We start from the raw sequence: 22,024 nt of genomic DNA on the forward strand, positions 1-22,024 counted from the left end.
GCACTTGGGAGGCAGAGGCAGGCGGATTTCTGAGTTCTAGGCCAGCCTGGTCTACAAAGTGAGTTCCAGGACAGCCAGGGCTACACAGAGAAACCCTGTGTCGAAAAACCAAAAACAAACAAACAAAAAAACAAAGGCAGTGCTGAATACTAAACTTGAACTCAGGACCTCTGGAAGAGCAGCCAGTGCTTTCAACCTCTGTGCCATCTCTCCAGCCCTTGGTGCTGCATGTTTTTAATCCTAGCACTCACGAAGGAAAGGCCAGTTGATTTCTTTGAGTTCAAGGTCAATTTTATCTATCTAGGGAGTTCAGGCCAGCCAGGGCTATATAGTGAGACCCTGTTTCAGAAGAAAAAAATAAGGAATATTTGCTAATATACACAAAAGTGTAATGGGAGATTTTATTGTATAATCTATGCATAGATCTAAGCATATATGCATGTATTTGTTCCCTGCTTCAGCAATTATTAAAAGCATTTCTAGTGAGTCTGCTAGGTTTGGGATTTGCTTACCCGTCCCAACCAACACAAAGGCTTCTGGGTGTTAACAGAAAAGTGGAAAAAACGGACTCAGTTTGAATTGTTAGAGGAGCCTATGACCTGGAGTGGGGAGACCTCAAAACACAATGTACTGTCTATCCGTGACATGAACTCTGTGACTTCCAGTGCAATTAGATCTATAGGACTTAAATGATGACTGTACATCCCTTGCTCCTTGACTGGACACAAGCCCCCAGGGCATATGGGGGTGGAGCTAGTACTTAGAGTTTAGGTTTCCTAACCTCAAGGAGTTGGGCTCTAAATGCCATACCCTGCTAGGGACAGAGAAGGACTAACTAACTGCTGCTGAAACACAGGTAACTTTCCAGACTACAGAGCAGAAACCGATGCAAGCAGGTCAGTTCCTTTGTCTTGTCTCTTCTCTTCTTTTCTCTTTCTTTTTCTTTAATGTGTCTGACTGTTTTGTCTGCATATATTGTATCACACATGTGTGTTGTACCCACAGAGGTCAGACGAGAATGCTGGGTCCCCTGGAATTCGATTCATGGATAGTTATGCGCCACCGTGTGCATGCTGGGAACTGATCCTGGGCCTTCTATGAGAGCCAGTGCTTGTAACTGCAGTGCTAGCTTTCCAGCTCCTCCAGGCCTGCTTCCCATCTCTACGACTCACTTTGGCTCTTTACCCTTTGAGCTTCCCTTCTGTTGTTGCTTCCCTGGGCCTGCTGGTGCCCTGGCAGCTCACACTTCCTGCATCTCTCAGCAGAACAGTCCATCCCTTAACTGGGATGTGCTCCAGTCCCCTCTTCTTGATCTACCTAACACATACCTGCATTTTTTGACTTTGGGTGTTTGTTTGTTTGTTTGTTTGTCTGTTGTTTTTGTTATTTGCTGCGTAACTGAGGTTCACTCCTGGTCTTCTGGCTTCTACCTCCAAAACAGTGTGTAGCAGCTTTCACGGGTCTAACTACCTTCCCTCCCCACTCCTGATACCTCCACCCCACACACACTTCATGCCCCTACAGCACCTGCTCCAGGCACGACCACCAGCCAGCACCTCCTAACCTTGGAATGAGGCACCCATGCAAGCTTTAAAACTTCTTCAGGCACACTCTCGAGCCTTCTGCCAGGAGCTCAGTCACCTACAGAGAACACAGGGCTCTGAGCAAGCTTCAGACTAGAGGAGTCTAGAGGTGGCTTTGGGCTCTTAGAAGACGAACTGGGGTTTCAGGGAGGAGAGAAGGGAGCATTTCAGAAAGAGATTGCTTTATTTGTGAAGTCCCCAGGCCTTTTCTGGATGGAAGTGTGAAGCTCAAGTCTGAAGGGCTTGTATGCCCTGCGGGAAGCTTCCACTAGCACCCGCCCCGCCTCTGCCTCACGTAGGAGACCTTTTTCACCCTAAAGCTGCTTTCCCAGGGTGAGGGATGTAGCTCAGAGGGAGAGCACTTGCCTAGCAAGGAAGCCCTTGGCTTCAGCCTCAGCACTACATACAAATAGCAGCTCCTTCCCTTCCCAGCCCAGTTCCCGCTTCCTCCATACCTGTCATTCACATCTTAGCTATTGGGTAAGAGCTACACTTTTCACCTGTCCATGATTGTGAAGGTGGCACATGCCTTTAATTCCAGCATTCAGGAGGTCAAGGACAGTGGGTCTCTGAGTTCAAGGCCAGCCCTGGTCTACATAGTAAGTGAGACCTGTTTTTAAAAGTAAATAAGTGATGATTTAAACTGCACAAAATGAAATAAAATAGATGATTAGGAAAAGTGGTCATTTCCTTTATCTCTGACAGGAAATTCTTGCTGGAGAAGGGAAGCTGTTGTCTTGGGTCTGCTCTGCTATAATAAATGACCAAATTCTGTTCCAAGACCCACAGCAGTTCCCCCATGCCCTGACCCCCACCCACCTCCAGTCATGTATAGAGATTCTGGCTGTTTCCCAAGGTTTCAATCCTGTGACCTCCCAAATCAGCCCGGTGTTAGGACTGCATGGTGGATGGGAGGACTCACTCATTAATCCTTTCACCCAGACCAGGTTCTAAGTCACTTTAGGGCTGGAGTCCCATATTCCAGACAGGCTCTAGGATATCTGTTATCTTCCCTGACTCCAGCTTGAAGGATGGTCCCTGGCTTAAGCATCTCTATACTTATCAGAAAATATTGCATAGTGATAGTAACATTCTGTGGCCTGGCCAGAGAATCCCTGTCTCCCTCCTGCCCTTAAGACCCAGCCTACACCCAAGGCTGTCCAGCCTGGAATAAAACTACCACATTCCTGAAGGGGAGGGGCTTTGTTCCAGTGCTGCTTCATCACTTACCCACTCTGGGCTCGGAGACTAAAGCACCAAGCTGAGGCCTGAAGTGGACAGGGAAGCAAGAGTCTAGATACAGAAGTGTGGGTTCATGAAGACTGTGCAGCCTTTCAAGCCCCTTGCCAAGTGGGCATGAACAGGAGCCTGGTTATTGTCCTTAATGTCATTTTGAGATAAGGTTTCTCTATGTAGACCAGGCTAGCTTTAAACTCACAGATATCTTCCAGTTTCTTCCTCCCAAGTGCTCAGATCAAACGTGTGTGCTGTGCTGGCAAGATGGCTCAGTCAGTAAGAGCACTGACTGCCCTCCTGAAGGTCATGAGTTCAAATCCCAGCAATCACATGCTGGATCACAACCACCCGTAATGAGATCTGATGCTCTCTTTGGGTATGTCTGAAGTGTACTTATGTGTAATAATAAATAAATCTTTGGGCCGGAACAGTCTTGCACTGAACGAACGGGGTTGACTAGAGCGAGCAGAGGTCCTAAAAATTCAATTCCCAGCAACCACATGAAGGCTCACAACTGTGTACTCACATACATAAAATAAATAAGTCTTAAAAAAGAAAAAAAAGAAGGTGTGTACCATGTCACCAGGCAGATTACTAGTGTGTGTGCCTGTGAATGCTAGGGAGTGCACGGAGAGGTCAAAGACAACTTTGTGGAGTCTGTGTCTTGTCCCCACAGGTCCCAGGACCACATCAGGACTAGCTGGCAGATATCTGTTCCAGCTGAGCTGTCTTGCTGGCCCCTAGTTTTACTAGTTTCTGAGACAGGACTTAACAGTAAAACAGTCTAGGCTGGTCTCGAACTTTTCCAGTCTTCTTACCTACTTCCCCAGGGCCGGGGTTTTAGGTATGAGCTACCAAGTCCAGCTGATTTGATCAGTTTTAAAAGTTATTTTACATTATGTACGTATTACACAAATACATTCTTATTTTAAAAGTCTCCCCCACACCCAACCCCCACACAATTTAATTCAGTATGCTTTAGAGCTGGACACAGTGGTGCATGCCTGAGATCCCAGCACTCAGGAGGCAGCAGCAGGAGAAAGAGCACAGGTTCAAACCCGAGAATGGGTTGCCTGGTGAGCTCCAGGCGAGCTTGGGCTACAGAGCAAGATAGTCTCAAAAGTGGCACACACACGTAGATAATAGAATCCTTCTGGAGGCTGTTGTTGCTGTGTACACGGACAGTTCTCTGTCCGTCTGTGGGTCTAAGCCTGCCTCATAGGAATGTGCTTCTGTGACTGGAACCATTCTGCAGTTTCACTTTACAGTTTGGCTTTTCACTTACAATGAGGCTGGCCAGTTTGGCCACATAATTCCTAGAATATTTCCTCTGTAGGAATTGCCATACTTTTATGTAACCAGGCTCTGACTGCTGGCCGTTTCCGTCACAGCATCTTGCTATCCAGGCATGTTGTAGCAGTACATATCCTTGGTGTGTGAGGGAGGTTGCAGGTAGCCCAGGCTGGTCCAAGCCTGGTATGTAGTTGAAGATCATGTTGAGCCTCAGCCCTTTCTGGATTATTAGTTGTGTGTCTCAGGCCGTTTTCTGTGGTGCTATGGACTGAAGCAGTGTCTGCTTGCATGCTAGGGTTAGCCTGCTTCTTTGTGCTTTTGTTTTTCCATAAGATGTAACCCTAGGAAGAGAAATCCAAGTGGAAGAAGTGTGTGTTTTGCATTGTACAAATTGCTAGGAAAGAGCAACACCGAAGTCCAGCTTCCATGCCAGTCAGCCTGCATTCTGCAAAGGCAGCTGGGGGGGGGGGGGGGGGGGGGAGGGCAGGATGTCTTGTTAGAATTTTAATTGTCATTTCCCAGATGATAAGTGAGGCTTGGTTATCTTATGTTTATTGACCGTTTGTGCTGCTGGTGCTGCTTCTGGAGTTTTAACAAATGTGGTGGTGTCCATTTGCTTTACAACCTGGGGTTGTGACAGACTGCTTCCTGTCTGTGAGTGTCCAGAGGGCCACCTCTTGCTGGGCTATACACCATTTAATAAGCAATCACCCTGCACCCCCTGAGCAGGGGCCTTGTGGGAGAGGCTATAGAATATGAGATGGGTAGGTGTGATCTCTTCCGCTGTGGAGACCAGTAAATTTAACAGCAAAGGAGCAGCCAGTGGTATGGATGCTTCTGACCGCGACATCCCTCACTCTTGCCCTTGGGCAGTGCCTGGCCACCCTGGAGAGGACAGGAACATTTGCAGCTGAGACAAAGTAACTTTACCAAAAGGCTGAGTGAGTTTTAAAGGGGATCCCATGACCACCGTAATTAGAAATAACCTCCTGGGTTGCCCTTCGCACCTGAAATTGTCAAAAAGACCACCACTGTGGTAAGCGGGTGGGCTGGGGCATTTTCTGTTGTTTGGGGGCAGTTAATCCAGGGTGGCCTTGAAACTTGACTCCAGGAACCACTGTGAACTCTTGATCTCTTAAACGCTGGGATTACAGGTGCGTAAGGCCCAGCTTTGGTGTGGATGGGTTTGTTTGTTCTGAGAAAGAGTCTCCCCCTGTAGCTCAGACTGTCCTGGAACACACTAGATAGCCCATGCTCGTCTCTAACTCACGGTCTGACACTGCACACTTAGTTCACTCACTTCTGGGCACAGAAAGAGCAGCGTTGTGAGCATCTTCCACTAAAGTGAGGGTGGTAACCACACCCAGGGCGCAGCTCCTGGCTTCAGCTAAGGATGAACCTGGGGAAGGGCTTGAGCTTCCTCCACCACAGACCTGAAGCACATCCTGGCATTGGTTATGTTTGGCTTGATGCTTGGGGCAGAAACCATGATCCTGTACCCTCCAGTTCCATAAGAAATGTCTGTATCAGGAAAGCAAATGATTGAGGGTACAGACACCTGCCGCTATGCCTGATAACCTGAGTTTTGTCCCTAGAACACATGTAGGTGAAAGGAGAGAATTAGCTCCTAAGGGCTGCCCTCTGACCTCCACTATGGCCCTGCACACACACACACACACACACACACACACACACACACACACACACACAGAGATGCACACACACTCACACACGCACCCCAAAAATGTGGAAGGTCTCTGGTCAAAACCTTGCTATCTCAAGTTACTTTTCTGACCCCCTAGCCCGGCTTTCCTCAGGTGCGTTTGTCTTCAAAGCTGGTGCCTGATTCAGCAGAGAGACCCTCTAGCTTGCTGGCCTTCTAGGTCCTTGCTGCCTGGACTGACCCTCACAGCCATCCTGTGACTCAGGCCTGCTTCCCTGTGCCCTCACCCTGCCCTTGTCTGGCTGTTCTCTCAGGCCTGCTTGTCTGAAGTTAAAAATTGGATTAGGCCGGGCGTGGTGGCGCACGCCTTTAATCCCAGCACTGGGGAGGCAGAGGCAGGCGGATTTCTGAGTTCAAGGCCAGCCTGGTCTACAAAGTGAGTGCCAGGATAGCCAGGGCTATACAGAGAAACTCTGTCTCGAAAAACCTAAAAAAAAAAAAAAAAAAAAATTGGATTAGGGCGATGTTGGAATGGAATTCTGGAAGCCTGGTTTCTAGTCTTAGCTTCTGCTCCAGATGTGTTGATCAATTCAGTTTCCTGATTTGTAGTGTGATAGAAATAGATTGCCTAATTCCAGGAATTCCAGACATTTATTATCTGGGGGTGGGAAGGGCTGGAATCGGGATCCACCACTCAGATACTTAACTTAGCACATGAGTGCTAAGTTAAGTATCTGAGGAAGCCTTGGAGCTCACATCTCCTAGAGGTGTGTCTGAAGCATCCTAGGAGAAGGATTATAGAAGAATCTGTACATTAGTTTTGCTTTCCCTTCTCCATGGCTGAGCTCCTCCCTTCTCTATTGTTTTAGATTCTAAAGGCCCAGAGCTGAATACGGAGGCTCAAGACTACAGTTCAGTACTCAGGAGGCAGGGGGCAGATGGATCTCTGGGTTCGAGGCCAACCTGGTCTATATAGAGTCCCAGGCACATCAAGGCTACATAGTCATAGGGAGACACTGTCTCAAAAGCAGAAAGATGCATAAACAAAGCCCACCATGGCATGTTGGCACATCTGGTGGAGAGAGGCGTGGAAGTTAAGAGCACTGGCTGCTCTTGCAGAAGACCTTTTCATCCCTGGCTCCCACATGTGTGGGTTCACAAGTGTTTTCCAGCTCCAAGGGCTGTCCTCTGCCAGCCTAAGCCTCTTCTGGTCTTTATGGGTTCCTGCATTCACCCACACAGACACATGATTAAAAATAAAAATAACCAAAATCTTAAAAGAAGTCTAGAGGGATTGGAGAGATGTTCAGCAGGTAAGAGTCCTGGCTGCTCCTTCCAGAGGACCCAGGTTCTAGTTCTAGCACCCATCTACGTGCAGCTCACAACTGTCTGTAACTCTTGTCCCAAGGGGTCTGGCTGGGGCACCCAGTTCGCTTCCATGGACACTGCATGCATGTGGTGCACACACACACACAGCAAAACACCCAGAAGAGACAGAGGGCTAGGGGTTGTGGGCAGATGGCAGAATGCTTACCATCATGCAGGAAGCCTTGGGGTCTATTTATAACACTGCACAGACTGAATATTATGGTGCTCACTTTTAACTCCATCACTTAGGAGGGAAAGGCAGAAGGACCAGAAGTTCAAGGCCAGCCAGAGCTACACAAGAGTGTATTAAACCCCTGGGCATGGTAATACACATTTACCTGCAATCCCAGTACTCAGGAGACAGAGGCAAAAGAAGCACTGCAAGTTCTAGGCCAGCCTGGTCTACCCTGAGTTCCAGGCCAGCCTGGTTTACCCTGAGTTCTAGGCCAGCCTGGTTTACCCTGAGTTCTAGGCCAGCCTGGTCTACCCTGAGTTCTAGGCCAAGTGAGACTTTTTTTAAAAAAACAAAAACAAAATAAGCAACCAGAAAAACAAAACACACATGATTTTTTTTTTTTGCCCACTAATCAGGGGAGGTCCCAGTGATGGCTACTGTTGGGGAGCGCGAGCCCTCTGACTCTCTAGCTCCACAAAGAACTCTGTGTTTTAGTAGAGGGAGTTAACAAACTTAACTCAGTATTGACTAAAGATGCAGCTTATTGTGCTAGTGGCCAGAGACAAATGATACAGACTGTCCCAGAGACACACACTGGCAGAGGAAGGAGGCTGCCAGGCTCAGAGCAAACCTGTCTTATAGGCAGAGCTGATCTGAGCTGTGTAGAGCAGAGAAAAGAACCACAGCTTGGGGGAGGGGCAGGGGTCCTGGAAGAGACTTCCTTGGAGAACATCACCATGCAGAAGACAATTTGGAAAAGGAACCACCATGGGCAGAGAGGACAGGGAGGGCCGAAGCTGCTGGCGTGTTGAGGTGGCAAGAGATGTGGTGAGGAAGCTGCTGGTCAGACCATAGGGACCTTCCTGCCATGGGGGGAAATTCAGGCTCAGTCTGCAGCTGTGGGCAGAGAGTACCCTGCTGCATTTTAACATGATTTAATAGATGTAAGGGGATTTGCACCCAAAAGGGGGCGCTACGTTTAACCTTTCCTGAGGGTCAGGTATGGAGGGCAGAACTACCAGCCTGGGCTACAGACAGAATGATGCCCTGCCACATCAAAATCAGAACAGGCAGGCTGTTTTCTCCAGCCCCTGTCATAGACCATGAGTGACATGGGGACCAACAGAAATCAACAGACAATCAGAAAAACAGACCCAAAGCAAGACCAAGACAGGGAGTGGCTTCTGGGAGCAGGTGGCCAACAGGTCAGCCAGAGGACTGAGAATATTTCTGCTTCTGGTTTTGCTCATTTTGAGGAGGGTCTATCTCATGGTGTCAGTTCAGGCTGGCCTTGAACTCATTCTAGAGCCGAGGATAACATCTAACTCTCTAAAGTGCTGGAATTGCAGGTGTCAGCCGCCACCCACTGGGCCTGGGGCTCCTTCTCCCCTGTCCTGAGCTCCTCCTAACTTCAGTCACCTGGCCTTTCAGGCTTCACATCACAGCTACAAGGACTGCAGTTTTATTGTTTGCAGAGCCACAGTGCCCTGCGTTGCCATAGAATTGCCACTCTTCCCGGCCTCTGTCAGCCTGTGTCTGTATTCCAGCTCAGATGGGCTGAACAAGAACAATTCATTCTTCTGTATGTTTAAAAACTGATGTGATTTGCAAGGAAATGGTGTGTGTGTTGGGGGGGGGGGAGAACCAAATTCAGGCAGCAAATATTTAGTTGAACTCACTTTTTACATCCCAAGGATGCTGACAGAAGTCAGTGGTCAGCTAGGTGTGCTGTCTGTCCCACTAGGTGGGAGGATCACCTGAGCCTGGAAGTTGAGGCCAGCTTGGGCAGGAGCATATGCTAACAAAACAACAGCAACAACATATCAGTATTTTAAAGAGTATGTGTTGTCCTACATCACTTGGGCAGGCATCCAGAGACCTGTCCTGAGCCATAGAAGCCAGTCTCTGGGCAATGCCTCAGCAGGCTGGGTATCAGCCCTGACCCTGGAGGCTGGGCTTACTAATGTTTGAGAACCACTAGGCCTCTGGAATGAACAGAATTGAACCCTGCCTAGAGCCCCTAAGGCTGCCTCACTTTCAGGGAGGTCAAACAGGAGCTGTTTGTTTAATCTGCCTGGGACAGATTAATCACACTGAGAATTGAATGACTGCTCAGGTCTTCAGGTGATTGGACAGTGCCTGCTGCTGGGGTTGCCACTCTCGCTTTCTAAGCCTGGGGGGTGGAAAGGCCGGAAAGGACCCAGGCTTTGATTTAAATTTCCTCTTCCGGATGGAGATGGAGGCCACCCCATTGTTTTCAGCAATAGCCAAGCCAGCGTTCTGGGCTCCTCCCATCTTCTTTGGACCCTGAAACTTGAGAGGGTCTGCATGCCTGAATCAGAATGGTGGTCCCTCTGCCTCTTCCGCTGACCCCTGGATTCTGGAGAAAGGTTGGGGGAAGGGTAGTATACTGTGTTCCTCTTGGCACACTCTCCCTGCTGGGGGTGATTAGCACCTCTCTGCAGACTCAGGTTTCTCCAGGGTGACAACATCCACTTGAGCAAACTTATCCTCAGGTACTTTCTGCTCATGTGTTAGCCCCTCTAGCTTCCTTAATCCCATCGCTATTGGGCAGATGGTGTCTCTAGACCCATTAGACTGGTTACAGAGGCTAGGTGGTCAGGTAGAATCCTGTCATCACTGTCTGGTAAATGAGGCCTGGGTCTGTGCCGCATAGCCTTCCCCACCCCCAAGGTCTCCTCAGTGTCCCTCACCCGGGTCCCCAGATGTAGGCATCAGAGGAATAACAGTGCAGGCATAGCAGGCAAAAGGGAGGCTGGTTGGGGGACTGGCTCCAGAGCTGCAGGGAAGCGGGCAGAAGATGGATGGCCAGGGTGGCATGAGGAAGATGTAGCAGGAACCCACAGGCAGCCTGGTGGATTGGAGCTTCCAAGTATGGGAGAGAACCCAGGGAGCTCGGTAGGGCTGGAGAATGCTTGGGCTAGACACACAGGATGGGCGGAGTCAAGGAGTCAGCCAGAAGGAAGGACTGCCTTTTAGTGGATCCTCTAACTTCTTCATTAGATGCTGCTAATGAGAATTCTCCCAAGGTCAGCAGGCTCAGGCCACTGCCCGTCTCTAAGGATAAATGAATATGGCTTACCTCATGCTTCTCACACCATCCGCTTGCTACCAGGAAAATAATGCCATTGCAGGTGAGCTGCAGAGCTGCCCACCCTGCCCTAAAAGCTTGGAGGTTACATCTATCCCTGCTTTGCATCCCTGGAATTCTCCTGCCTTTGCTGGTTCTGGCAGCCTCTGATTTCCCTCTGCACATGGCAGAGGCATCATTAGCACATCATTTACCATCTAATTGCTGTCTTGAGTGAGGGCTGTGGTTTATGTGTGGTGGGTCCTGGGCACACAGTTAGGTGTGAGTAACGGGAACATGGCAGCTCATCTCTTCCACCTTCTTCCCCACCCCTCCCCCCATTTTCCTCCCCCAGCCTGGCTACCACAGGCACTCCTGACTCAACTATCTTGGCTGTACTTGTGTTTCAGGGAGTCTCACAATTGGGTCCAGAAAATGGACCTGGTTAGTGGGGGTTGGGCGCGTGACTTTGGGCCAAATGCTACTTTTAGGAACTGGGATCAAGGTTCTATTGCATCCAGCTGGCACCCCACAGTTGTCATGGTGACCCTTTCACTTTATCTTTGAAGGTGGATTTCTCTTTTAGTTTAAATCATCTGTGCCACCTTTCTGCACCCCTTCCATCCCCCACAGGGATGCTTTGATATCAACATGGAGGGGGGAGCTCTGGTCAGCATTGAGATGTGGGAGTGCCCCTCTTTTCTAGACCACTTTCTCCTCAGTTGGTGACTGACTCTTCTGCTGGGCTCAGTCCTCTTGAGGACTTTGTTACTCACTTGTAACCATCACACAGCCTGAGCTTTCTCAAGTCCCCAAACTTGGCTGATGTTAGAATTACCCACGTTGGTTTAAAAAGAGCCCCGGTCTCCAGCCAAGCCTACTGATCCGAGTTGACAGGGCCTGGTCATCTGTATTTTTAAATCTTCCTCTGGTAATTTTTTGTTGTTATTGTTTTGTTTTTCGAGACAGGATTTCTCTTTGTAGCCCTGGCTGTCCTGGAACTCACTTTGTAGACCAGGCTAGCCTCTGCCTCCCAAGTGCTGGGATTAAAGGCGTGAGCCACTATGCCCAGCCTTCCCTCTGGTAATCTTGATGGGGTTAAACCCCAGTGAGTGTGGACCTCTTCTGGCAGGGTCACCTGTGAGAGGCTAAGGGAGAGGAAAAGATGGACTGCCCAATGTGGCCTTCCTTACTGACCGTCCTGGGCTCCCAGGAGCCTCTGGAGCCCCTGGCTGCTTAGCAGGTGTTTCCTGGTCCCATTGGTTAAGCCAAGTCTTGACCCCTACCTCATCCCTTAGGAGAAGCCTGGAGGGAGAGAATGAAAGAAAAGGGGAGATGTTGCCATAACAACTAGTTCCAGGCAGAGGCCTCCCTTCCATGGGCTGGTACTTTACCCCAGACCTGGTTGGTTGCCATGGAGATGAGGTACTGAGGGACAGGGGAATATTTACCCCACTTGAACAGTAGTCAGAAGCTGCCAGAAGGCAGAGCATCTCTAGGTGGGAGTCCCCCAGCCCAGCCTTTGCTCTCCTGGTGAATGTCTGACACTTTCTCTTGCTTGGTTGCTCTCTCTCTGACTGTTTCCTTAGCAACAAGTCCTGCTAACTCCTGGCTGTTGGCTTTGAGGCTATTTTTAGCTTCACTGCCAGCAGCTCAGTCCTGGTCATTTGCTTGCAACCTCCATATGGGCTGCACAGGAATAGGAAAGCGAACATTTCCTGGCAGCTCTGGAGAGCCCTAAACCAGGCCCTCCTGGCAATCATTAGAATGTCTGCTATGGGCAGGATCTGTCTGCAGATGAATGCAGGGATGCATGTAGACAGGAAGCTCCTGAGGCAGTGTTGCATTCAGCTGCAGTATTCCTCCACCATTGCAGCAAGGTGCCCTGTCCACAGTTCCTACAGGAAGACAGGAAGATTCTGTGCCTGCCCTCTAGGGAGGTGTAATCTCATGGAGAGGAGTCCAGCCCTCTTCCTAAGAGGCAAAGCCAGCTGTCTGTGAGATTATACAGTGGAGTGGCAGGGAGCAGGAAAGGAGTGGGAGATAAGGAACAGTGGGGAGAGATGGGGGAGGGGGTCTGAGACGCCGTATCCAGAACTTTCTGCAATAATGGGATTGCTCTGTAGTCTGTGCATGCACCCACAATGGTGGTTCTTCAACACATATAACATGGCTGATACAACTGAGGAACTGCAGCCTAATTCTTACTTAATTTTAATTAACTTATATACACTAGCTGCTACTTCCATGGACAGCCCAGGGTTAGAGGAACTTTGTTGGTGGAGAAAGCTGGTAAGCTAACATAAGTTAGCCAGGGCTTCAGCTGGTGGAACCTGAAAGAGAAGGGCCCTGTGGGAGGGAGCAGCATGTGGGTTCAGAGTGTGAGGCTATGAGTAGTTATCAGGGAGACCTCTACTTTGTAGGGGCCTTGAATGTCATATGGAATGTTGGCTGCTTCACACTGAGGCTTCTGTGGACTGAGGGGCAACTTCAGAGCAGATATCCATTGACACTGACCTCATAGCCTTTGCTATGTCTCTGGGTCTGGTGTCTGCAATGAGTGCCGATAGGCAGAAGGAAGAAAAGATGTAGCGATTTCCCATGTGTGGCTGTACAGGAACCATAGGTGGTGCTTGTCCTGTGAGTGACAGCAGCAGTGGGATCGATCCCTCCTTCACATGCTACGGATGCTGAACTCAGAGCCAAGGTTTGCCAAGCTGGTTGGGTGACCATCACTGACCCTGGCCTCCAGGCAGTGCTACTCTCTGCTTAGCGATCTGGCCTGGAGGCTCGCCTTACCTCTGTAAGCTGGAAACCCACATTTGCACAGCTTTTGTATGGGGCTTTAATGTCCCAGGAAAGCAAGGACCAGGAGAAAAGAAGCTTCCTGGCTTGTCACAGGACACACATGCTTGCCCCTTGGAGCGTAAGGCTTGTCAACACGACACTTCCTGGCAGTTTACTGGTATGAGTATCACTGGAAAATGTAATAAAATGGAGTTTGTCTGAAGAATACCTGAAGGGCAGGTGTAGCAGTACACACCTGTAGGAAGATGAGTTCAAGGCTAGCCTTGGCTATGTAATGAGTTAGAAGCCAGCATGGCTTGCACCCTGCAAGTGCAGCCAAGCTAGAGAGCACTAACTTCTTTCTGAGAGGTCTGAGGTGTTGACTGAGCCTGTGGAGACTGCGGTGAACAAGCCTGTTATAGTCCTTAAGCTCTGAAAGGTCAGAGGGCAGCAAGATGAGCCAGTTCAGAACTCCCTTCCATTCTAGGAAGTGAGAGGGTCCTAGGGATCGAACCAGGGTTTGAGAAAGTGGTCTACCGTGGAGCTACAGCACAGCTCCCAAGCTCACAGCTTCTCCTCCCAGCTTGGGCAGCCTGACTAAGTGGCTTAGACAGATACCACTGTGATAGAGTGGAAAGGTGCTGGGGCAGTAGAGTTTCCTGGGGGAGCAGGGAGCAGCTCATTTTCTCTTTTAGGGGAAGTGTCTACTCCTAAGGTTTTCTTATTTCTATTTTTGAGCCAGCATCTCACACTGTAGCCCAGTCTGGCCTCAAACTTGAAATGACCTACTAGAAGTGATCTCCCAATCTCTCTGCTTCCTGTGGGAGCCATGGGGGATGGGATTACAAAGTGTACTATCAGACCTGGCCCTGAACCCATACAGTTTACATAAAGAAAGCCTTTTCAGTTGCCCACCTGCTCTAATGGTCTCAGGGTGAGCTGGAGAGTTCCCCTTCCTAGTTCATCCCTTCACCTCGTTATACCTGCACCTGTTTTAGCTGGTGTGTGCCAGCTCACTGGCTGGGAGCCAGGCACCTGGGGTGTTACTTCAGTGTCTTTAGGATATTGGTTTTCCTGGCTCTAGAGGGCTGATGTCATCACCCCTGTTTTGCAGATGAGAAAACAGACATCTTGGGGTTAAGTGGTCTGTGTCAAGGTCACCGCAATGGGATCAGGTCTTCCACAAGCGTTCCAGCCAGATAGCAGCGGCTCCCTGCTGGGGCATTCTCCTTCAGTTCTTTGTTCTAATTCATCTTGCAAACTTAATCCTGGCTAATCTTTGTAAAATACCCATTCACCTTGTTTTTCCAGAACATCTGCCATGTTACAGAATATCTCCATTCTGTGCTTGACCCCAGTCCCACTACTCAGCCATTTAGCTTTAGTCAAAATTGAGAGGGTGGGTGGAAGAGTTCTTTCTTCCTTCTACCTGCTTGCCCCCTCCAAATCCTGGTTATCTTCTGATCTCTCCTGTCCTATCTCTCACCCACACCCTTCATTTGATGCAGCCTTCTGCTATCTGCTTGGTGGTTTGGGGAGTTATCCACACAGGAGTTTGCTTTTCAGTGATTCCCCCATCCCCCACCCCATCTCCCCAAGTCTAGTGGAATCTATCAACTTCCTGAGAGCAGGACCAAGTGTCCATTTCTGTATCTGATGCTCCTGTCCTCTAATGGGGGGGGGGGGGGGGGCAGGAGTGGCGTGTGTGTGTGTGTGTGTGTGTGTGTGTGTGTGTGTGGGCGCGCACCTTGGGATACTATGCCTTTGCTCAGGAATGGCATGAAATGGCCTACACTTTACCTGGTGGTTCTAGGAGACACTAGCACGTGCGTGAGAGTGTGTCTATTACTATTACATAATTGCTGAGACAGGGTTTCGTGATGTTCAGGCTGGCCTTGAACTTGTGTTAGTCAAGATTGATCTTAAATTTCTGATCTCTGGTCTCCCAAGTTCTAGGATTACAGGTGTACTTCACCACCAAAAGTTTCAACAGCTGCAGATGCCTTGGCCTTACTCTTAACGAACAGAAAAATTAAACAAGCAAGCAAGACCCATTGTGACCCGGGGGACTCGGGGACTGGACGGGGAAGCTTTCCTGGTCTACTTGTCAACCACGCTTTTTAAAGCACCCCCTCCATTCACCTGTAGCGTGGCGGTGGAGTTATTGTCCTGGGGCGCCCTCAACCTGCGTGGGACACCTCCTATCCACTCACATCTGTCTTCCGACTTTGCCTAAACTACGTTTCCGTAAACTCCGAGCCTCAACTCTAATCTGTAAATTTGCTAGAGCGCTCTCGCACGCGCGCTTTTTTTTTCCCGGAAACTCACTTTCTACAACTTTCTCCCCGCACTCTCAGGCTGTCTGAAGCCAGCGCTCCTGTCCCACCACCGCTGCTCTGGGTGCCCCGCGGCCCGCACGCACCCTGCCTCCCCCAAGGTCCCCATCTTCCCTATGTACCTCCCCCCCCCCAATCCCCAGAGTTGGGGGAAGGGAGCAGAGCGGGCCGTCCCATAGAGCTGGCTGGAGGGGCGGGGCCCTGGGAACCGACTGGCCAGCCTCTCCCCCAGGCCCCCCGCGCCCCTCCGGCCGGGGTGAGGGGCTGGCCCAGCGCCAGCGTAGGAGGCCGGCCCCCTCCCCCGGCCCGCGCTTAGCCAACCAGGAACTCCAGTGGGGCCCACGTGACCTGGAGTTCTAGACAAAGAAAATGTTCCCTCCCTCCCCCCCGGCGCCCCCTCCCCCTCCCTCTGGCCCCCTCCGCCCCCAGCCCCAACGCCCCCTGCCCCTCCCCCCAGGCGGGCAGCTATTTACAGAGCTTCGGGCCGGGGCTCACACCTGAGCTGTACTGCAGAGGGGCAGCACCTGGCCTTATGGGTAGGTTCCTGGACAGAGTCCTGGGGATTACGGGGGCGGGGAGGTGGTGGGGGCGGTGGGAGGGTCCCCGCAGTCCCCAGTGTTGCAAAGAGTCAAGTTAGCCTCCGGCCCAACTGAGTTCCGCGGGTGCTCATTTGGGTCGCCCCACTCACTTCAGTTTAGGAGCTTCAAGGCCTCACTCGTCACTGGTCTCAATTGTCATCTAGCATGCTCAGGGAACAGAAAGATCAGCCGAGACAGCGGTTACCGCAGGCTGAGCAGACGTCCCTGCTGAAGACAGTAGAGGACTAAAGTTGGGTTCGAAGCAACCTGGGCTGTCCTGGTGGTTTGAAGGGTGCCTGGCAGTTCCTGTTGACCTGTGTGCTTTCTTGGGGGACCATATTGGCCTCAAGGCTCTACCAGCTCTAGGCCTGGAGAGAGACAGTTTCCTCCCATAATACACCCCACTATTGCTTTTATCACTAGGTCAGCTGCCAGAAAAATGGTGAGCTATGGCAGAGAGTAGTCAGGGTCATGGAGGGTAGCCTGGTGTTTTGTGACACTGGGATAGCCCAAAACCGCGTGGGTTTGGCGGCAGAGGCAATCAGACCTCTGACCTTTGGAATGGGAGTCGCCGAGAGATATGGTGAGGGTACAGCTGCCTGGGGAGGTGGAACTGGACAGAGAAGCTGTAGACCGTAGTAGAGTTAGCAGCGGCTTTCTTGGGGCGGAAGAACTCTAGGCCAAGTGGCTTTCTTGAGCTATGGGTATTGGGGGATGGTGTTGTACCCCTGTTGGACCCTGCCCAGTTCCAGGGCTTAGAGACCAAATGCTAGCATCCCTAGTTAACCCTTCCCTTCCTATTGTCTGCTTGAGGAGTGAGTAGAGGTAGTGAACATGGGAAGGAGGGTGGTTGTGCTGCCAGGCTGAGTATTCTAATGAGCCCCTCCCCCACCGGCCGCGCTGCCCCCTCTTCCCCTTTCCTCTGGCCTCCTGCTGCTAACTCCCTCTACTGTGCTGGTCCTGCTGGAGGCCCCTTTCCTCCTTTGCCAGCCCAAGCTGTGCTGGGCACATGTTCTGTGCTGGTGGGTTGGGGATGCTAAAGCAGCTATCAGCAGCGGCATCTGACAAACTGGGGAAGTTGTGGGAGAAGAATTTTCACGAACTGTGGTGAAGGGTGAGGAGACAGACAAAGGAGCTGTGGGGGAAGAATAAGGGAGGTGGCAGGCACGACTCCCTTGGAGACCTGGCAGCCGGGGAAGGAGCCTTTGCCTGCCAGCTACTCCTTGCTCTGGAAATGGTAGCAGGCCCTTTCCTCTGCAAGCTTCCTGCCTCGTGCTGGCTGAGGAGCCCCAACGCAGGGTCTCTATGTCATTGGAGGCAGCTGCCTAAGTTGGATCTGGTGTGGTTGTCAGAAGTTCTGAAAAGCATGATGAATAGGAGAGGGGCAACATTTGAGCAGGGGTGTATCTCTGTGTGTAACTTCTGCAGACCATTCCAGAAGAGGAGGTAGGAGAAAGGAGGACGCAGTCCCAAGCCAAGCTTGATGCACCTCTTTGGAAGAGGCGATAGCTAATTGGTGGAAGGAAGGGGAGAGCGAGCCCTGGCCAGGTGGGGGTAGGGTCTGGGGAAAGCTGAGTGATTGCCCTGCATTCTTCCCCAGCCTTGAGCCAGCTTCCCCAGCCCTACCAATAGCGAGCACTTAAAATGACCACCATCCTTGGTTTAGGGATGACAAGAAGTTGGGCTGTTGCCCTAAGGCAAAAACATGAGGCCTGGAGGAGGGTGGTGCCAGATTTCTCAGCTTAAAGGTGACCTGTGCGCAGCTTTGCAGGCCTCCCGAGCCTGCATTGACAGCTCCAGCCAGCATCCTGGGAATTCTTGATACATATGTTTCAGGTCAAGAAAAGTGACCAGACAGACACCTTCAGTTTAGATGTTTAGGTCAGACCAACTCACACAGAGCCTGGGCCAGTCTGCGGCTTTTGCGCCATGCTTTGACTAGTTCTAGAGCTCCAGCCCGACTAGCTTTTTTAAAGAGGGATTTCAAAGTAGCCCAGGTTCTGCCTGTGCTAAGATTACAGAGGTGTGTCTACTACCCGCACCTCCAAGCTGTCTTCTGAGCACTAAAAACAATTATAAAAAGTTACACTTTCTTACTTGAATGCACTCGCTGACTCACTCACTCCCGTACGTGAATGTTTAGTCTTTAAGAGTGAGTTAGCTTTCATGGGTCTGGGTTCTTAGGGAAATGTATGGAGAAAATGAGGTGGGGCAGGGAATTTTGGTGGAGCACTCGTGGGGGTGTGCACAAGGCTCCAGGTTCAAGGCTTGGGCCAGGTGTGAAGATGCTCACCTTTAATCCCAGCAATCTGGAGGGAGGCAGAGTGAGTGCCAGAACAGCTGGGGCTACACAGAGAAACCCTGTGGCCAAAGCCACACAAGGTCACAGTTCCTTTCCCTGCTCTCTGTCCCCACTGGTATAGTGAAGATAAGTGCAGAGCCTGAGTTTTGGAGGACATGTGCCCTAGATGGAGGTGAACTGTGTGGTCCCCAGAACTTGGTATCGAGACTGCACATATAAGGATCCCTGAGCAGGGGTTTGTTTTATTTCTGTTTGCTTTTTTTTTTTTTAAGTCAAGGTCTGCCTTATGTGAGTTGGACTTCACTGCATAGACCAGGCTGGCCTCAGACTCACAGAGATCCACCTGCCTCTGCCTCTCAAGTGCTGGGATTAAGGGGGTGCGCCAGCGTGCCTCGCGCTCACAGTGCTTTGTCTCAGAGTATGAGAGAGGGAAAGGAGGGGACCTTTCCGTGAGAGAATAAGCGAAGCTTGGCTTGTTGTCGGCAAAACGTCGGAGACAGCTCCTTATCCAGTGTGCTGAGCAAATAACTGAGCACATGACAGGCCTTAGGTCACACTGTTGGAGATGCACTCCAAATCTTTTAGAAACTCTGTGGGAAGGATTTCATTGCCAAGAAGAAACTGAGGGGAACCTGGAAAGGCTCACTGTCTCAGCCTGGAAGCAAGACGGGAAGAGTTGGAGCCCAGATCCTTGCCTGAACTGTGGTGCACAATTAATATTTGAGAAGCCAACCCTCTGGTATATGCCTGTAATCGTAGAATTTAAGAAGTAGAGGCAAGGGCTGGTGAGATGGCTCAGTGGGTAAGAGCACCCGACTGCTCTTCCGAAGGTCCAGAGTTCAGATCCCAGCAACCACATGGTGGCTCACAACCATCTGTAACAAGATCTGACACCCTCTTCTGGAGTGTCTGAGGACAGCTACAGTGTACTTACATATAATAAATAAATTTTAATAATAATAAAAAGAATCTTAAAAAAAAAAAAAAGAAGAAGAGGCAAGTCGGGCATGGTGGCACACGCCTTTAATCCCAGCACTCGGGAGGCAGAGGCAGGCAGATTTCTGAGTTCGAGGCCAGCCTGGTCTACAAAGTGAGTTCCAGGACAGCCAGAGCTATACAGAGAAACCCTGTCTCAAAAAACAAACAAAACAAAACAAAAAAGTAGAAGCAGAAGAAGCGAGCGTTCAGGATCATTCTCAACGACATAGCAGGTTTGAGACCAGCCTTGGCTGTGTGAGATTTGGCCTCAGAAGGTCAGAGAGTAGATGCTGGACCAAGAGGGAAGTTGTTTCCTCGGAGGCAGGAAGGAGAGCTGAGTAGGTCTTCCAGCTTCAGCTGCTTTTATTTGCATGATGAGCTGCTTGGGTTGAAGAGCCACTGAGTAGCCTTGCTCACTCCTGGAGGGGTCAGGATGACTTCCTGTGCTCATTTCCCCAGGCTGAGAAGAAAGCCAAGGTAATTGCAGTAATGAATGCTGTGGAAGAGAACCAGGCATCTGGAGAGTCTCAGAAGGTGGAGGAGGCCAGCCCCCCTGCTGTGCAGCAGCCCACGGACCCTGCTTCTCCGACTGTGGCCACCACCCCTGAGCCAGTAGGAGGGGATGCTGGGGACAAGAATGCTACCAAAGCAGCCGACGATGAGCCCGAGTATGAGGTGAGCCGCTTCTCCTCTAGCAGCTTGAGCGGGGCTCTCCTGGGCGCTCTGGCTGCCAGCTCTTACTGACTGCTTCCAGAGTCCCTGGCTTGGCTTTGTCACCTGATGTTCACATGGGGCTCGTGCCATCCCTCAGATGCCCAGGGCTAGGGCCGAGCTCTGGGGGGTTTCAGGGTGGCCGGCACTTAGGACTGCTGTGTATTGACTTTTGCTCTTTGGGGCTCCAGGATGGCCGGGGCTTTGGCATTGGAGAGCTGGTGTGGGGGAAACTTCGGGGCTTCTCCTGGTGGCCAGGCCGAATTGTGTCTTGGTGGATGACAGGCCGGAGCCGAGCAGCTGAAGGCACTCGCTGGGTCATGTGGTTTGGAGATGGCAAGTTCTCAGTGGTGAGTTGGACTTGGTGGTTAAGAGGTCGGGGAAGAGAAGAAGGGGTCTTGGTCCTGTGTGCCTCCCTGTATGGGGTCAGTGGAAGAAGCCATAGCCACCATCATTGAGCTGAGCAGAAAGCCTGCTGGCCAGGTGGATGTTTTCCCACTCTTGATCTGGGCCCCTCTTGCTACTATTTGTGGTTTTTGTCAATGCCTCTGGTCCCCCCAAGGGTCCAGTGACTCTTACTGTCCCTCATGCATAAAAGTTAGAAGGCACTTGGCTTAACTGTGTAGAGAACAACTGGGTATAGTAATCCCTGCTAAAGCTCAAGGATCCCGAGTTCAAGACCAACCTGAGCTACATAGTGAGTGCCAGGCCATGCAGGACTATAGTGAGACTGTCCCAGGGAAGGAACGATCTAAGGGTGGCTTGGTCCTTAGGTGTGTGTGGAGAAGCTCATGCCGCTGAGCTCCTTCTGCAGTGCATTCCACCAGGCCACCTACAACAAGCAGCCCATGTACCGCAAAGCCATCTATGAAGTCCTCCAGGTGAGCATGGCCCCACAGCTACAGGGAGTTTCACTGGTGGGGCTGCCAGGATCCCTGGACGTCGGAGCTGTGTTAGCCAAGCCCGCAACCCTTCTTCAGCCTCCCTCCTGCTGGTCTCCTGCCCACTGCCTACCCACCTTTGCCTCTCTGAGTTGGGCTTCCTCCATCTTCTAACCTGTCCCTACTTTTGTTCCTTCTAGGTGGCCAGCAGCCGTGCCGGGAAGCTGTTTCCAGCTTGCCATGACAGTGATGAAAGTGACAGTGGCAAGGCTGTGGAAGTGCAGAACAAGCAGATGATTGAATGGGCCCTCGGTGGCTTCCAGCCCTCGGGTCCTAAGAGCCTGGAGCCACCAGAAGGTAAATGTGGTCTGGTCCAGTACAGCAGGGACTGGGAAAGCCACAGTTGGAGAGCCGCAGAGCCCGCACAGTAGGGTGGAATAGAAATGGCGTGTGAGGTCTGTTAGCCCAAGGGTGTGTGCTACCATGTCATCCACTGGCTCATCAGAATCTCAGAACTGGGGGTGGGGGGAGCCGCTGGGGCAGTGTGGTGCCCCACTATGGGTGCTATGCTAGTATCAGTCTGTAACTGTGGTCACCTGCCTTCCTGTGCAGAAGAGAAGAATCCTTACAAGGAAGTTTACACTGACATGTGGGTGGAGCCTGAGGCAGCTGCTTACGCCCCACCCCCACCGGCCAAGAAACCCAGAAAGAGCACAACAGAGAAACCTAAGGTCAAGGAGATCATTGATGAGCGCACAAGGGGTAGGAGCCTGGCTCTGCAGAAAGAACGGGGAGCTCCGAGGGAGGGGTGGACATAATCTGGGTGCCCAGGCCGGGCCATCTGGGCAACCTCCTAATGCAGGCTTGCATTCTCTGCAGAGCGGCTCGTGTATGAGGTTCGCCAGAAGTGCAGAAACATCGAGGGTAAGTGTTGTGTGGGGACAGGGTAGGCTTGCTCCTCACACAGGCATAGTGCATAGAGTGGCATTGGGAAGGCTGTGGGCCCAGGGTCTATCTGCATACCCCTCCATCCGTTGGATGC

At 51.1% G+C, this 22,024-nt stretch overlaps 1 protein-coding gene across 4 annotated transcripts in view; it reads left to right on the plus strand.

Moving 5' to 3' along the window:
* Dnmt3a (DNA methyltransferase 3 alpha) overlaps positions 1-22,024 on the plus strand; it is a 105,398-nt gene that overhangs the window by 67,025 nt on the left and 16,349 nt on the right. For all 4 annotated transcript variants that reach the window (XM_029484347.1, XM_029484345.1, XM_029484346.1 and 1 more), the window contains exons 7-12: positions 19,850-20,065; positions 20,293-20,451; positions 20,875-20,982; positions 21,183-21,339; positions 21,595-21,744; positions 21,862-21,906. In XM_029484347.1, the coding sequence (XP_029340207.1) occupies positions 19,850-20,065; positions 20,293-20,451; positions 20,875-20,982; positions 21,183-21,339; positions 21,595-21,744; positions 21,862-21,906 (835 nt within the window). The remainder of the gene's footprint in view (positions 1-19,849; positions 20,066-20,292; positions 20,452-20,874; positions 20,983-21,182; positions 21,340-21,594; positions 21,745-21,861; positions 21,907-22,024) is intronic.

The sequence above is a fragment of the Mus caroli genome, chromosome 12 (assembly GCF_900094665.2).
Source record: "Mus caroli chromosome 12, CAROLI_EIJ_v1.1, whole genome shotgun sequence".
Taxonomy (NCBI): Eukaryota; Metazoa; Chordata; class Mammalia; order Rodentia; family Muridae; genus Mus; species Mus caroli.